The sequence below is a fragment of the Falco punctatus genome, assembly GCF_963210335.1.
Source record: "Falco punctatus genome assembly, chromosome: 4".
Taxonomy (NCBI): Eukaryota; Metazoa; Chordata; class Aves; order Falconiformes; family Falconidae; genus Falco; species Falco punctatus.
In genome coordinates, this window is record NC_137583.1 from 36,801,691 (window position 1) to 36,819,424 (window position 17,734).

The window sequence follows — 17,734 nt, forward strand, 5'->3', positions numbered from 1 at the left end:
TAGGCAGTAAATATCATCCCTGCCTCTTTAATATCCATTGGTCCCACAACATTAATCGATGCAAGATCAGTATCACTTCTTCTGAAACACAGCAAGTATAAAGTGTTATCTGACAAATAAAAGGTTACGTTACTTCTTTTTACTGGAATGTACGATACGGTACGTATCTGAAAGAGCTTTATTTTTTCAGTAGCACTATACTACTTTGTTAGGATACCAAGAGTGCTAAAGTGACAGGTAAACACTTGCAAATTATAACTGCTGGGTCTTCCTCCCCCCCTCTTCTATCTCTCTCCCTGAGTCTAAGGAGATGTCCTTCTTTCTAGTTTGTTATTGTTTAATCATGTCATCATCCCCGGCTGTCACATGTGTCACCAGAAGTAAAAGCGGATGCCAAAAGAGGAGACACTGTCACAGATCTGCAAGATGTCAGACCAAAAGTCTTTACAGTTTAAATGAAGTCTATATCTGGAGCTGTATCTGAGCAAAGATGGTTTTAAGTTCATAAAATCCTACATTCTTCGTCTATAAAAATCAGGATCAAAAGGAGCTCCGAGGGGGGTTAAGTCTGCACCAACAAAGAGATCAAAGAACTGCATGTGTTTGGGAGTAGTGATACATTTGCATCCTATGCTGGAATATGATGCAAATGGTATCTTTAACTGATTTTATCTCCATCACAGGCAGTCAGATCTGTTGAATTCAGTATCTTTTTGGTCTTTAAAAGGATGTTTTACTAAGTTTCAATTGGTTGCACTAGATGGAGATGACTGCTCAGATATCACAGGGGCAGATCCTAAACATTGGTTACAATGCACAAGAAGGAAAGCAAGTTCATTCCCAGCTGTCTGTCTAAGGAAGAAGTTATTTTCCCGGGTCTGTTAAACAACTACCCTGGAGTTCAGGAACTTTCTTAAAAAAAAAAACAACAAACACTGTGGCAGGCACAGTTATATTGCCTACACTATTCCAAAGAAATTCTTTTCACATTTACACTTAGTGTAACTTGAACCACAAACATTCGAAATTAAGGGTTGCAGCATTCATGTGGATTATTAATGTCATCTAGGCTCCATTTCCCACAAAAAATTGGACCAGATGATCTTCCAAGGTCCCTTCCAAACTTGGCTGTTCTATGGTTCTGTGAACCTGAGAGAGAATAGAAAGCACCCACCTAGCCTAACCTTATGACTGATCTTTTCAGTAGTCACATTAAATGTCCACTGTAATACACAGACTCACAGCAAACCAGAAACTAAAAGGTAGTGCAAAAAAGCAAATGAAGCATATTGAGAAGTCCACACTGTAGCAAGCACAGTTGTGTTGCTTTGTTTGTTGAGTTTTTTTTAAATGCAGGAATCTTCAAGATCTTGTCAAGGCTGGTCATTCACCGACTATGAAAACATGACTGGGCATTATTTCCCCAGACCTCTGGAGCATGAACAAGAGCTACTTACTGGTTTGGGATTGACTTCGGTAGAGATGAGTTTTAAAAGGCAGTTCAGGAGTCTCTGCTTGTGAAAGGTGGTACATGCAGGAACAGCACTTGACTCAGACATTTGCTCCCTAGCGTCCTGGGTTTCTGGCTCCAAGACAGCCAACCAGTCATATTCCAGCTGCAACTTGTTCGGTTTGCCCATCATGAGGTAGACTTCAGCCAGCGTAAGGCTCTCAGAAGTTCGCAGACTCCATCCTTCTTCTCTAACCTGCTGAGAGAGCCGGCTCGGGTCATCCTTGAGAGACTTTGTACTAGATTGTCCCTGAGGTGGAGGTGGAAATGAGGAGCCCAGCTTCTCTTGAGAATCCTCCATTACTGCATCTGTTATATCCTTGGTACAAGCATCGAGCGGCTGGCCCTGGCTGTGGCTAGCCTGAGTTTCGTATCTAGATGGGCCACTGCCAGGTGAAGCCGCACCACCTCTCGGTAGCTGTGAATAGGAGTCGGGTGTCTCTGTGCTCCTCCCACTTGGAAAGGCCACAGGAGAAGTCTCGCCAGCTGCTGGAGCAGAGTCTTTCACAGGCAGTTTGTCTGTGCAAGAACATTTCTCTGGGACGATCAGGTCCTGACAGGACTTCATGTACCGTGGGAATGGATCAAGCAGAGAAAGTTCCTCCACATCAGGGATCTTATTGCAAGCACAAGCTGTGCCGCACGATGGTAGCACAGTTGCTTGCTCACTAGCCGGGGCCTCCCTGCCCTCCACACAGAAGGCCACTGAGCTCAGCTTTTCATGGTTCCCTCCTGGATCTTGAAGTCCAGAAGGTGGCTTTTGGAGAGAATTAGCGATGCCGAGATTTGAAGCTGTTCCTTCCACCAGGCCAGGCTCTGGGGCACCATCTTCTGCACTTGCAGAAACTTCAGCTGTGGGCTGAGAGGTTCTGCTTGACTCTGTAGTGCTCTCTGCCCTTCCAACACCCTTACCTTCTGTTCCCCGCGTGTATTTTAGCTGTCCCCTAGCTGTCCCCTGACCACTCTGTATACCTAGGATTTGTGCAGGGGGTAGTAAGTGAGAGTCTTTCGTGTTTTGTTTGCATTTGCCAGTTTCCTGCCAATGCACTGTGCAGAAAGCCTTGGAGTGGACTACTCTGGCTACCCCAGGCAGTGGAGTGAGTGTACAATTCTCTCCTGGAAAGAGATGGAGCATGACTTTCTCCTCTGAGAAGCTGCCTCTTGTTTCTGAGTCTCTGGAGTCTTGAAGTTGCCGTTCTTCTAGTGTTTTACGCTAAAAAAGATGTGTCAAAGAATACAACAATCATCTGCCCCTTCCAATAAAGCACCTGGTAGCCTATTCTGCAAGTTAAAAAAAAAAAAAAAAAGTAGCCAATCTCTATTCAGCATAGATATAAGACACTATGATCGGAAATTAAGTCCTTTTGTGCTACAAGCACAAACTAAATTTCTGTTGCAGACAAAACTACTTACCTCTGCTTCCCTCACCACTGTAATTGTGAGAACATCCAATCAACTAATAAACCCCAACAAAATCAAGCAAAAAACCTCAATGTCACTGCATAGCAAAACAGACTCCCCTTTCTGTGCAGTAACTTCCATCTTGCATGTTTTGACATCATTCTGAGTTTCAAGTGCTATGCTGCTACTTTTTCCAGGCTCAAAAATTAAAAAGAAAAGCCTGAATTAAAGGACTAAGAACAGGATATATAGCATACCAGTCAACCAGGAAGACAGAACGGCTGTTAACTCACAAATCTTTCTACTCCCATGGATCAAAGTTCAGAGGTATCTCTAATATTGCATGGCTCAGGCAGTGTATAGATACATAAAAGGTAGCAGCAGCTACCTAGAGAAGAAGCTTAAGCCTTCATTTGGTGAAACTGCATAAAGCAAGTGGAAAGACCTGTCCTTGATCTCTTTGCTAAAACTGGAAACAAAATCATCAGTTATTATCCAGGTTTCTGTGGTGGTCACCCGTCTATAACGAAAAAGATTAAGACCACTGCTTAAAGAAATGAAATAAAGGCAGGGAGTTTCATTTGTTACTAACTAGCTTTTCAGGGGATCATAGCAGAGAAAAGCTGAGTTAAAAGTGGAATATTGTGGTATTTCCCATGAAAGGTTCCATTAGTGATGACAAGATACTGACCTGTACCTTTACTAACCACGAGCTGCTAAATTTATGAGGTAGATTCACATTTCTGATGCAAAAATGAACTTAGAATAGGAAGGGAATTGCGTCCAGGACACAGCATACAGAACAGACTACGCAGAAAAAGGATACAATTCGCACTTCATGGAGAGCCCACTTCTGCTTCAGAAACTCAATGAGGCTGGAGACCTTCCGATGTAACTCCACAATCATCCTGCACGCAAGATAAACAAAGCAAGGGAACAGAGAAAAAACATCAGCAGAAGTCAAGTCACAGGCTGGATGCTAGAATGGGAATTAAAGGAAGAAACTGGCGTTCTATAACACAAGCACAGAGAACAGACCAATCACTCCCAAGCTCTAAGAAAAAGAACCAAGAAAAACAAATCTTATCCCACAACTTTAAAATCTAGGTAACTCACAACTGAGAAAGATCTCAAAGCCTATTAGATGTATCTTCAATCATGGCAGTCAGATTTAAGTTTTTCCAGATCAAAAAAGATAGGAAAAGATGGCAAGATTTAGCTAAACTGCCAAAGTGCAGGCAAGGCACAAAGCTACTACAAGAAGTACAGAAACAAAGAGAAAGGGTCACAAAAAAATCCCCAAACATTTACTTTTTGCTCTCAAAGCATTTTACAAAATAAACCTAATGCTAAATGTCTTCCTTCTCCTCTCTGCATGACCTTTGGTCATGGCACTGAAGTACTCCATTATTGCAAAGAACAATCAACATCACAGAGGCCTTGTGTTTTCTGCCCTGAGTTTTGGACTAGATGCAAGTACTAGGATGAACAGCCACTGATGACACTGGAACAACAGTACCGACTACATTTTTCAGGGAGGAGATTAAGCTACAAATACCTTCCTTTCTGCTAGTATCACTGTGTTGCAGTTGACATGTTCAGAGTCTGGGGGCAGGTGCCTCTGACCATTGTTTTACTTCTCCCTCCCCTGTGCCTCTGTTTTCATGGTATCTCCATTTTACTTGCACTCTGCTCTGATAATTGGGTGTAAGTGGCACAAAGTGCCACTCATCTCCAACTCTAGTACCTCCTATCATTACTCAAAAGATATAAAGAACAATGGTAATTAATTTTCAACTCTTGATACCTCATGTTTACAGCAATGGTACTCTGGCTGGACAAAGCCTCCAGAATAAGGACATTTAGGCAAACTGCATGATCAAAATGAACTGCACAGTTGGCATAGAGAACCCTGAGGAGAAGGGAAGATGCTAGAATGCTGCTCATGTATTTCCCTTTTGTATTCTGAGCACCACAGTCAGTTCTTCATTACCTAAGCCGTGGATTCTGGGCAAGACTCTGTACTCGAGCCCATGCATGATTATTTCGTGGCTGCAACTCCACAGGGACCTTAAGAGGAAGACGCACTGGCTTCTGGTCCTCTTCATCACTAATGCCTGAAGGGAGTCAAAGCACAAAGGGCATGGGTCAAAGTAAGGACAATTCAGAACACTATATGCTCACTTACATGAAAGAAAGCATCACAAACATCAGCATCACCTACAGACAACTTAGGCAGCTCAGCTTCAACAGTGGAGCCTGCTTCCTTATATTACCTCCTGTTCCAATAGGTTTATTTTTTCCCTTGGACACTGCAGTAGTACTGGAGCTTCCAGTTGAACAAGCAGTGTCAAAATCAGGTGGCTGGAAACTTTGTACAGTATTTCAGACCTTTAAACTGCATTGATTCTACTTATTGGGGGGGAGGGGAAAGAAGAGGGAGAAAAAAAAATATTTAAAAAACCCTCCAAAATCACTTAGCTGAACTGGAAATGGTAAAAAAAAGTTGAAAAATGCACAGTACTAAACAACACTGGCTCTCTTATTCACTGGCACAAGAGACTAAACTTCACATACAGTGAGAGCACAACTGGTAAAGCAGTAGTGATCTTGTCTGGTGCAGCCATTTCCTTTTCAATTTAGCTAGTGACATACTCCAAGACTTAAGAGAGCTGGGTGAGTCCTAAAGCTATTGGAATTATACACACAAACAGGATAAATAAGACAATAGGGACATATCTGTGCCCAGCACAAATGTGAAATAGCACAAGCTTCCCTGCCAGTGACATACACGTCAAAACAGGCCTACTCTCTCTCATATTCTTCTGGCCATCTGTTAAAATCCTTTCACGTTCCAGTGTGTCTTACTTACCATCTGGATCACAGAGTTTCTTCAAAGCCCTGCACATCGGAGCTTTGATACGAAGGTTTCTGCCTTTGTAACGAACAGTCGTAGCCCTGAATAGATTGAAAAAGAAGTATTTACAGGTACCATTAACATGAATACATAGATACTAGGGACACAGAGCCAAATACAATTATGGCTATAAGAATGAACAAAGAAATGTATGGGTTTGCAGAGCAGAGTCATGAAGGCATTCAATCTTTTCTATCCCCTTACTTTTCATTATAGAAATGCTACTCTTCGACCCTCCTCTTCCAGACTTTCATGAAACACCAGGCTGTCCACTTAGGGAGCGCTATTTAAAAAAGTGGACCAGAATTATGTTACTTCACTTGAACAGTACCCTCAGAGACAGAATCTTCAAAAAAGACAAGTGGGTTTGCTTTAGTCTCCTCTTTATACTCCTAACTCTTAATTATAGGAAGAAAAAGTCTAAAGTTTCTGAAGAATCTTCCATTCTGGAATATCAACACCACATCTGTTGTAGAAATGAGGTCTAAGAGCTTGTGTGGGGTTCTGAACAAAGTAACTTTTACAGCATGATTTCACTGGCTTTTAGCTTAATAACACATTAGCAGCTACAAAGATCCTTAAAAGCAAGAGGCCATTTTTGCTTTCACACAGTGAAACTATTTGATTTCTTCACTTAGTCAGCCCTGTTTTCTTTTTAGAGACATAAAAGGCAAACATTGAGACCAACAAAGTCACTGATGGCAGTATTTGCTACCTAATACTTCAAGCAATAAGGATCAGCTAGCATAGAAGCAGCAGGATTGAACACCAGTCCTTGCAAGTAAAGTGAAAGAAATTACAGAGAATATTCCTACAGCAGGATCTTTTTTTTCCTGTGCTCCTAAGGAAGACCACATCAGGTAAGAGGGAACTTGCAAAAAGGCAGCAGAAGTGAAGCCAGACCTGAAAAGACAGAGTTGATAAGGTGAGCAGCTCAAAAGTTTCAGTTACTAAGCTGCAAATTTCTACAGATTCAGAAAATCCCAGGGCTGGAAGGGCAGAGTCCTCAATCTGCATTGAGCTACCAGAAGCTAGAAGGAATGTGTAAGCCCTCATTCTTTCTAATGAGCTCTGAGACAGAAGTAGTGATGGCTCAACTAACAAAAAGAGCAAAAGGCTCTCAAGTGCTGAGGAGAAACTAGCAATAGCGCTACTTAAGATATCAAAGACCCAGGAGCTCCTTGCCTGGTTTTAAATAGTGCGTCCCATTTCCACATCTGCCACAGCAGACACCGCTAGAGCTGCTGTAACAGAAGCATCACAGTTACCTTTCCTCTTCCAATTCTAACTTGAATTGTTTGAAGATAGTGAGCCCCATCAAGTACAACAGTCCATCTCCATCAGTAGAAAGACTTAAGAGTGGATATCTCGTAAATGACATAAGGTAACATTGAAAGGTAAAACTTCCTCCTGGTCATTAAAACTGACACCTTAGCCTTAACGTATGAGGCTCAATGTCCTCCTGTCATTATATTAAAGCGCAGACATGATTTTATCATAAAATCAGCATTTTTTAGATAATAATCTCTTGAAAACAACTTCAATCATATGCAGCTAGCTAGCTCTCTCTTTTTTTTTTTTTTTTAATGTGTAAATAAACCAAGTTTCAATACAAATGAGGACAAGATCAGTATGAATCAACGCGCACTCACTTAGGTCAAGTTAACGGGGACTGCAATGTATAAAGACAGGAAACTCTACTACAAACTCTGCTGTTCTCCAATTCAGCTGGTCAGTGTTTTGACAGTTTCTCTCTTGGGTGTGAATCTTTAGGTGGAGAATCTCTGCTTTTCTTCATGAGCCCAAACTTTCATCTAAGCCAGCAGTCAGGAGCAGTTGCCCAGTATAAATGTGCCTAGTACAAATCCTAAAGGATCTGCCAGAACCTAGAGAATTTTCAGCAAATAAAAACTCTAGATACATTACATTTCTTTTTTCCAGTGCTTATTACTTCCTCCAAGAACAGAAACTGAAAAAAACAGCTGAGGACTTAGTCTTCAGCTTTGATTGTAGCTCCTAGAAATCACTCTTCCTGTTACACAGTTTTACACTGAAGTAACACACCCTCATGATTCACAACAAATACCTTTTGCCTTTAACTACAGGGATCCAATGAAAACTACATTTACTCCACTACCACTAATGCTGTTCATCACCAAGTAATTTTCTAAAGCTCATGTTGAGATAACAGGATGCATGAACGCACCCAGCTGCTAAAAGATGCAGAGTCTGGGAATGCGATAGAATGGCTGTACGGAAAACAATGCTGCTGCATGAACATGCCAGAACTATTGTCTTCCTTGTTCTTGCAAGGAGTTAGTTACAGCATTATAGCCATCAGAACTGCAATGATTCCCTTGCTTAGTGAATACATGCCTAGATGTTCCCTCCTGTTCTAGTGGAGAACACAGTTTCCTAACAGCCTCATATAGAATCCACTAAAGCTAGGGAAAATAAATCCAGTAATGCACTTTGAAACAGGATACTAGATTGCAAATTTACGCTACTTTAGGACCACAATTCTTATAACTACTTCTGTGAGCTTAGAGTCCCCTCCTGCATCTTGATTTTAGCTAATGCAATGCCTTTTCATCAAATGTGCCCCTGAAGTAGCTCCATGCAAGTGAAGAGTCAGAAACAGCATTATTATTATTATTGTAACTGTAACACAGGGTATAAGTGAGGAGGGGTTTGTGGGAAGAAATTATTTCTTCTTAGATTAACTGATATGACTATATAAAACGGAGCTTTGTGGAAATTTTTCCACCACGTGACTCGAAGGTGAATAAAAGAAGGGCCTGAATGCTCAAAAGGCTAATTTGATCCACCAAGAACAGCTGAGCTAATCCGATCAAGAAAAAAGGAGGAAGAAAAGCATTGCTATTAATTTTCCATATTTTCTATTTCTTTTAAAAAGAGCCTAACTAGTTGGTTATAAAGCATTCATTATTGAGTCAGGCTTCCTGGAAGTGGTTCTTGATCAATTTGTGTACCAGCTGCTCAGCTGCACCTTGGGTTGCAGACACTCACTACCTGTTACTACCACAGAGCAGCTCACAAACAGGCAATGGGTCAGCATCATAAGCTCCTAGCTGCATTTGTATCTGCAGGGGGACAACCACCCACCAAAACCTAGGATAAAAGCCCAGAAAAAGAAATGTGAAAAACATTAAGTGTATTATGGAAAAGGTATTTCAAAAATATATAAAAAACTAGGAGAAAAATTCTTTGGAGTAAAAAACAAATGTAAACGTGCTGATAGGCCTAAGAGAGAAGCAGGACCTACCTGTATTCCAAGTACCGAGTTAAGAATGGCACGGTTTAGAAGTCAGCAAGCAAAGTACGCTGTTCAGTAAATGAAGGAGCAAATTTGACAGAACACATCAATTTGACAAAACGGCATTAAAAACGTCACATGGACGTTTTCACCCTGGCACTACAGCACTCTTCCACAACTAGAGCAATCAATACTTTTGTTTTCATTATTCCCTAAAATATATTTCAGAAGTAGCATTCCAGCTCTCTAAATTTAGATATTCTGCCTGGTGACTCAGGAATAATTCCCCTAATTCCCTTTTTCATAAAGGATGATGGGTTTCAAGCCATGTAGGGAGAGTCTGATAATAAGTTATTCTTTAAACTAATATAAAATTAAATGTATTTACAGACTAGTTTCCTAATTGAAATGCACAACTAGAAGGCTGGGAAAAGAATAGTTCTAACTGAAAAGCACAGTAAAAAGACGTCAGCCTGCAACAGAACAACTCTTAGCTTAAAAGTACTTATTTCCTTTTCTTAACTAGATCCTGGATGTTTCCAAATGCAGAAAATAGTAAATAAACCCAGTTATTCTACTGAATATTCATTAAGAACTACTAATATAACTTGACATCAAGAGCATATTCTGCCTCCTTAAAATGATCGTTTTTATAAATGAATTTTTTCAGGATGAATTGCTGGTTTATTATCAAGATTTTTTAGAGTTACAATTTCCCCCTCAGCATGCCAAACAGCTTTTACAAGGAAATCAAAGGCAACGAAGGATCACTCCCACTCCACATAATGCACACCCAGGAACTGAATGAGACAGATCAATTGATGCCTGTTAAAAGTTTCTGTCTTTAAGGGTCTTTCTTACTTGTGATATTAAGAGCCTCTCAGGTTGCAGGGCAAAAACACATACACCAACAAACACTGAGTAGTACTGTGCTTTAACTGTTGCGTATTTATGGTATTTCATTATGTGCTTGATGTGGTTTGTTTTTTTAAAACTCATCCACAAATCCTACAGATTTAAAGATATCCAGAAATGATGTTTCTTCAAGTGCCGTTTTTTATTACATGTAAGACTGTTGCAAAACCAAAGTTAAATACAAATGTTTCACTCCTAAAAGTGAAACAAAACAGAACAACTTTGGTTTATATTTAGTTAAATGGGTTTCTAAGCAGTTCTCATACACTGCCATAAATCTTTGTTTCTTGTTATATATCCCAATCACACAATCCCACAACATCTTGTTGTTGCTAATTTTTTATTATAGCAAAGGACTGGACAAAGTGATTCAGATTCCCTATAATTTCTGAGCGAGCTTTGCTTCATAGCTGTCCTGCTTAATGATTGTGAAACCTTCTTTAAGCAGCTCATGGGGGCCAGCGTTGACCTGAGTTTGCCAGGCTACTCAGACCAGTTATAAAGGCTGACAGAACAGTTCTTACCTTCCTCTTGCATTTATAAATACCTACACTTTGACCTATTTCTAAAAGATCCCTAATTCATTCAATTACAACCATACCAAAGGCTACAGTCTAGCCTGATTTCACATGTTACTGAAATTCTGAGGACAAGTATAGCAGTGAATGGCCTTAACTTCAGTGACCAAACAGCGACATTTCACACACAAATTTTGCCATTATTTGAAACAGCCCGTTGATTAAGTTTTCAGGCACTACTTAGTATCTGTGACCCGGGTTATAAGCTCAGATTTTAAACATGGTTTTCTTATGAGCACCTCATAGCATCATTTGTTTTTCCATACGCCATGTAATTATTACAGAAAGCCAGAGAAGATGTGTAACCTAAGCAAAATAAGCACTGAAATAGAATATGTAACTCCAGGGTCTAGCGTCACCCTGCAAATAAATTAGCTAGGTAGCTCCAATGTTTACCTACTTCAGGAGAAGATCAACAGAATAATGAATGTTCACATTCCCTATTTTTAACACTTTGGATTTACTTTCACTCGCCACTTTCAACATAGCGACAAGCCTTACAAAGCGCACTGCACTCAGAGTAAAAGGAGTATCACCCTTGAAAGAAAAATGTTATGAACTGAAAAAAAAACCACACCACACAAAAAAACCCCCTTGCTTACAAATAAATAGAGAGGGGGATCGTAGAATTGTACCATCACTGAGCAAGATGTAAAGTTTAACCAAATGGGATATATGCAATGCGTTCACTTGTGTGAGATATGAAGCTGCCATGCACATGCAGGGAATGAATTCAAATAGTGTAGACATCCAGGTGGTAATGACTATGAAATTGTGAACATTGCTCCCCTGCATGGTTTCATGGTTTGCTCCTCTTTGGCCGACAAGGTTTACCCACCAAATGGGTTAAGTGATGCAGGAGAAAAGGCAGGCAAAGATGTGTCTTCCTTCTGGTAGTCAAAAAGCCTATGCAAGGGCAACGATTTCTGAGCTGCCCAAGAATGTCAATGTTACACGCACTTTAGCTTTTGGTTAGAAGACTGCATTAGCATTTTCAAATGCAAAGACTCCTGTTTTCAAAATGCTCTGTTACAAGACTGGCCTTTATAGAATGAACACCTACACTTCATAGAAATCATTAGCCCTTATTAACAACTGATTAGAACAGCTAATCATGCAATCAATCAGCCTTAATCATGCAAAGTGCTAGACTGATGCTACTACAGCTTGCTGAAAGTCAAGTCTTATTCTGGTTTAGTGTATTTGGATGACACAGTAATAGAAAATCTCCCCGGTACAATGCAGAGAGACCAAAATGACTGCCTATATATCCTGAACTCTAGAGATATTCAGGACACTAGGGAAAAAAGGCTCATCCTAGGCCCATTTTAACTGATAACTCCAATTTAAAGAAGTAATTTGCTTTAAGAATAATTTTGTTATACACAAAAACTTACTGCTAGAATTTTCTTGTAAAAAAGCCAAACCAAATGGCAATTTCTCTTCTAATTTCAAACTTAGCCGTTAAAAAAAATGAAGTGATTTCATAAATAATCACATTCAAAACCTGCAACACAAAAGTACACTGTACAAAGTGCATCTCCCAGGAGATGAAAAGTTAATAAACCATAAGGAGCCCTCTGGAAACTCAGTTTGTGAGCAACAGAAGGCACAACACAAACACCCATTTTAGGAAAGGTAAAAGTCAAAAAGTCAGCAGCTGCTGAGTGAGCATACTCTTCTTGTTTACAGAAAAGTTTACTTCATCAATAATGCCTCTGCTACAATGAAGCACCCTGAAAGCACAAATGCCAAAGTAAAAAGGAATCTGTAACAGACAGAAAACACTATTTTCAGATCTCTTTTAAAAAAGACATGATTAGGAAAAACCAATGCCTGCTGAGTGTGCCGAGTGATGCCTGCTTAATGATCACACTCCTTAAAATAATATCCTTTGAAAGAGATTTCACTACAGAATACACAAATTCTAGAAGCACAATAATTTTTACATAGAAAGAAGGGAATACCTGATATGTTTTTAACTGCAGAAGGGGTTAGAAATTGCTCTGCATTCTAGAAGTATATTGCCAAGACTGAACCCCCAAATCCCGTAATTCTTTCTTGAAGTAAAAGAGAATACTCATTCCTAAAGTCAAGGAGATGCAGAAGCAACTGGAAGGCTGACATCTATAGTGTACTGGAAGAGTTGTTTCAGGTATGAAAGTCAGGACTCATGAGCACTGTTGGCAGAACTGTTTGGAGATGAACCCTCACTACAGACAGACGCGGAGGGGCTGGATTGTGTCCAGAGATGGGCAACGGAGCTGGGGAAGGGGCTGGGGCACGAGTCTGATGAGGAGCGGCTGAGGGAACCAGGGGTGCTCAGCCTGGAGAAAAGGAGGCTCAAGGGGGGCCTGATCACTGTCTACAACGACTTGAAAGAAGGTTGTGGTGAGGTGGGAGTCGGTCTTGTCTCCCAAGCAACAAGACAAGAGGAAATGGCCTTAAGCTGTGCCAGAGAGTTTACACTGGGTATTAGGAAAAATTTCTTCACTGAAATGGCCACCAAGCCCTGGGACAGGTAGCCCAGGGAGGTGGCGGAGTCACCATCCCTGGAGGTATTTAAAAGACATGTAGATGTGGTGCTCAGGGGCATGGTTTAACGGTGCACTTGGTAGTACTGGCTTAACGGTTGGACTTGATGATCTCAGAGGTCTTTCCAACCTAAACGATTCTATGAATCTATATCACCTACAGTGAATCAACAAGTTCTGTCAGTAAAGAACTCTCATTTCATTACCTCCTTAAAACTTCACCCATCACTTCTTACTAGTAACAATTAATAGCTTCATGAAAAAGTGGCATAAAACCCGAAAAATCTACACAAAAACTAAGAATGGAAAATGTCAAACAGCAGCTCTAAAAAAGTAAGAAACGCCCCTTAGACTCTGGATGACCAGTTTAACAGTCAAGCTGCTGAACAACCCATTTTTAAGAGTTTCAGGAATAAGTTCTTACTTACCCAGCTTGAATGAGCTCATTGAGTTTAGCTGCATTCTTGTCATCCATACCTTTACATGAAATGGGATAACACAGTGAATTAGGATTTAAAGTCATGACCTTTTTTTGTGTCCTTTCAGTTTTCAAAGCTATTACATTTTCTTCTCACACAGGACTAACTTGCAAAAACTGCTATAACATACCCATCCTGAAAAGTTTCTGTTTTCATAATGTGCAAGCATTACATGATCCTCACCATGCAAACTATGTCTTACTCATGGATAAAATGACCCTAGTTTAGATGCTATAGTCATCTTGGGTTGCTCGGCTTTAGTCTGATACGGCAGCATTAAAGAAAAACTTCATCTTCCTGCTCAACCTCTGTTGCTAAGGCAGCACAGCACAATGAAAAAGCATCAAGCCCTCACAGCACTGAATGCAATAAAAAAGTAAATAGTAAAATGCACATGTAACCCACACTTCTGCACATTTTTAAATGGAAGTAACTTGATTTATATTCCCTGTGATAGTTAGGCTCAGATCTATTTACTGAACAATTAACCTCCTTCTGGCAATGCTGGAAGTATTTCTGACATGCTTTTGTGTCTCAATAGCTCTACATAAGTCACCTTGATTTCCGGGAAGATGGGACTGGGTAATACCATAAGGGGGGTGGGGAAGAGATAGAAAGAAACTACTTTCACCAGCTGCAGAGCAGACCTCTCAAACTGGGTGTAAAGGCTTGCAGTTTAAGCCCATTTTGTCTCAGAGACTAGAATTTTCCAAGTGACAGTGGGTAAAATACATAACCAAGTACCAAAGTTATAAAAAGACAGAAGCACAGAGTATGCATGCATTGCCATGGTGACTGTGTGAAATTTTATGTCCAGTCATAGCAAGAAGGGTCTGTTGATGCTTTTAAGACAAAATGTTGATATAGGGAAGAAACACTGATTTCTACTGACAATGCAATCTGTCTTGCCTCTGCACCTTCTTTGTCATGAAACAGATCAAAATTGCTTCTCCAAGATGAATTAACACACTGAAGATCTTTGAACAAACAGAATAAAGTCAGCATAAACACTCACAACAGTCTCATTCATAACACATCACAATAAAAATCCCAGGTGAGGAAATAATACAAAAAATATTTTGCCAAAATACCATTATTCTGTTAGGAACTGCACATGTCCACTCATTAAAGCTTTCCTGCCTTTTTCACTTTGCAACCAGTATGACTTCACAAAGAAGTGAAAATATTTTGATGATTTTCCATGGCTCACAAATTCAACAAAGCATGTAGAACACGCACTACCATGTAACACTGGCTCTAGAAAAAGCTTAGGGACAAATGAAAAAAATACACAGATGAGGTATACGCACATGGACTAGCGCACACAGTGCATGCTCCTCTGCCCGTTTGCCAAGCTAGCCACATTGGAGCTCTCTCTAGACATCATAAAGACCATGAGAACAATATCCTGGGCTGCATCAAAAACAATGTGGCCAGCAGGTCAAGGAAAGTGATTCTGCCCCTCTACCCTGCTCTGGTGAAACCCCTCCCTGCAGTACTGCATCCAGCTCTGGGGTCCTCAGCTCAAGAGAGACATGGACCTGTTGAGCAAGTCCAGAGCAGGCCACAAAGACCATCAGGGAGCTGGAGCACCTCTCCCGTAAGGACTGGCTTAGAGCTGGGGGTTGTTCAGCCTGGAGAAGACAAAGCTCTGAGGATACCTCACTGCAGCCTTTCAATACTTAGAAGGTGGCTTAGAAGAAAGGCGAGTGCGGACTTTTTAGTAGGGCCTGTAGCAACAGGACAAGGGGCAATAGTTTTAGACTAAAAGAGGGTAGATTCAGACTAGATGTAAGGAAGAAATTGTTTATGCTGAGGGTGGTGAAACACTGGACCAGGTTAGGTTGCCCAGAGCGGCGGTAGATGTTCCATCCCTGGACACATTCAAGGTCAGGCTGGACAGCGCTCTGAGCAACCTGATCTAGTTAAAGATGTCTCTGCTCACTGTAGGGGCATTAGACTAGATGGCATTTAACAATCCTTTCCAACCCAACCATTCTATGATTCTATGAACATGGTACTAAGCCTAAACTCAGATATTTTGCTAATCCAACTAATGAGCTTCCAGAAAACAAGGGAGCATTGGTATGGCATACACTCATCTGTCTACACTGATCCTTACAGACAAAACCAGCCTTTGGGATTGACATGGTCAGAACACATTTTGGTTAGCCAGTGAAGTTGTTATTTCTGATTATGATTTGTAATGCTTTTTCATCTTCAGGGTTCAGTAAGTACAGATTTAGAGAATGAAAGAGAAAGGCACCATCCCAGATTTTGATTGCATAGGCAGAAATAATTGTGGGTGCACATGGTATCATTTACACATTTAATTCCTTAGTTTTCAAGAATAACAAAGCAGATCATCTAAGCTGTGCACACATTTACCTGTCATCTGTGGGTATTACATGTACTGTGTTTCACAAATACCAAAACCTAAAGAAATCTGTCAAAGGGGACTAATGCCACAGACTAAGTAGGTCTTTAAAAATACAAATGCATTTAATGAAAAAACGAAACCACAGACTACTGCAATAAATACAATGACCACAAATTCTGAATAAATCAAAAGTGAAGCTGTACTAGACATTACCAGCTTCAAGGGTAGACACTTCTGATTCTACCATACAAAAATAATTTAAAGTCACTCATACTCACATCCCCCAATCTTTTTCCTTAGTTCCCCATAGCAGATTAAGCCATAAAGCTCCAGGGAGGATTTTTTCAGCCCTTGAGAAAACACTGAAAAGCAGAAAAGGTGTAAGATGCAGACTGTAGATACTCTTACAGAATTACATTGCAGATACTCATTTCAATGCTGAAAATTACATGATTTGTATTTTCAACGACAAGACCAACATTGAAGGTAAGATTAATTTCTGTTTCAAGAAACAGTACAATGAGATGGGTTCACCAATTTTCTTTTGGTGACTTAAATGCCTGGGAAATGCAACAGTTTTTAGAGTACAGAAAAAACAAAAGCAGCTTCCATAGAATTTGAACAAATATACAACAGTTCAATATGCAAAATAAAGCTAAATCATAATAAAGCTAACTTTAGTGTCACATAACTGTTTACAATTTCCAAAAGAAATGCCCAGATGCCCCCAAGTCAATGCATACAGAACTCTTTCTTCTACAAAATTTAAGAAGTAGGTCTGAATTTTCCAGAAGACAGAAAATGTCTTCTTTGCACATGAATACGCCTTGAAAGATTTAATGCAATTATAAATTTTTATATGAAGAACTGCACAGATTTTATTCAACTTCACAAGTTTTTTCTCTCCTTTCTTGTCAACTCATGATGTGGACATTATTGCTAACAGATCTAAGTATCTCTGGTAGCAAGGAGAGACAGTCTTGTGGTTTACAAGTCAGATGAAAATATCTATTCTTGCCTATTCATCAAGAATTCAGTTCTTTGACTTACATCTCTTTTAAACTCAAAATCCAGGCACACATATTCCTACCAACAGCAACACTCATCAAACTACTGCAGTAATTTTTAAATTCCTTCAGCCAATGACATTTCAGATCTTACAGGTATAGTTATGGAACTTGACATTATCCAGAAAACAGATGAAGTTCCTCGACCGACTTTTTTTTTTTAAAGTGCTTCCATACTGTGTTTGCTGTAACGTTTGTTTTAAAATAAAATACTAATAGCTTGTTTAATCTTAAAATGCTGTCTTGTTTTAAAAAAGGAACTAAAAAATACACCTTACGACAGGTGTTTTAGATGTGTAAGTCCTCCTTTAGATAACCTAATCTCACGAACAGACAAAACAATTTAAAGACACTACATTTCACACTATCTTGCACTTCTTCAAGTTTTTCCTAGTCATACCCACTTCTCATTAATGAGTTATTTTTAATTTGAGAGGCTCTGGCCACAAACCATATACATGAATTTACTATCCAATTTTGCTGATGTTAGAGTTGTTTAAATACAAGGGGGGAAAAAAAAAAAAATCAACCACCATGAAACTTAGAATATAGCCAGGGAAGGGTTGGAACGCCCTGGAGACTTTTACTTCATCAACAAGCTAATGGGAAAACTGATACTCTTCATACCTCAAAGTCGTCAAAAGAACTCTGGGTCTTAGTAGAATTTGTTCACTCC

The 17,734-nt window shown here is 40.0% G+C and overlaps 1 protein-coding gene across 3 annotated transcripts in view; it reads right to left on the reverse strand.

Moving 5' to 3' along the window:
* Positions 1 to 17,734, reverse strand: part of CRAMP1 (cramped chromatin regulator homolog 1) — a 53,511-nt gene that overhangs the window by 20,185 nt on the left and 15,592 nt on the right. For all 3 annotated transcript variants that reach the window (XM_080383429.1, XM_080383428.1, XM_080383427.1), the window contains exons 5-10: positions 16,270 to 16,353; positions 13,561 to 13,609; positions 5,784 to 5,869; positions 4,905 to 5,028; positions 3,738 to 3,819; positions 1,458 to 2,723 (exon numbers count right to left, since the gene is read on the reverse strand). In XM_080383429.1, coding sequence (XP_080239555.1) covers positions 1,458 to 2,723; positions 3,738 to 3,819; positions 4,905 to 5,028; positions 5,784 to 5,869; positions 13,561 to 13,609; positions 16,270 to 16,353 — 1,691 coding nt within the window. The remainder of the gene's footprint in view (positions 1 to 1,457; positions 2,724 to 3,737; positions 3,820 to 4,904; positions 5,029 to 5,783; positions 5,870 to 13,560; positions 13,610 to 16,269; positions 16,354 to 17,734) is intronic.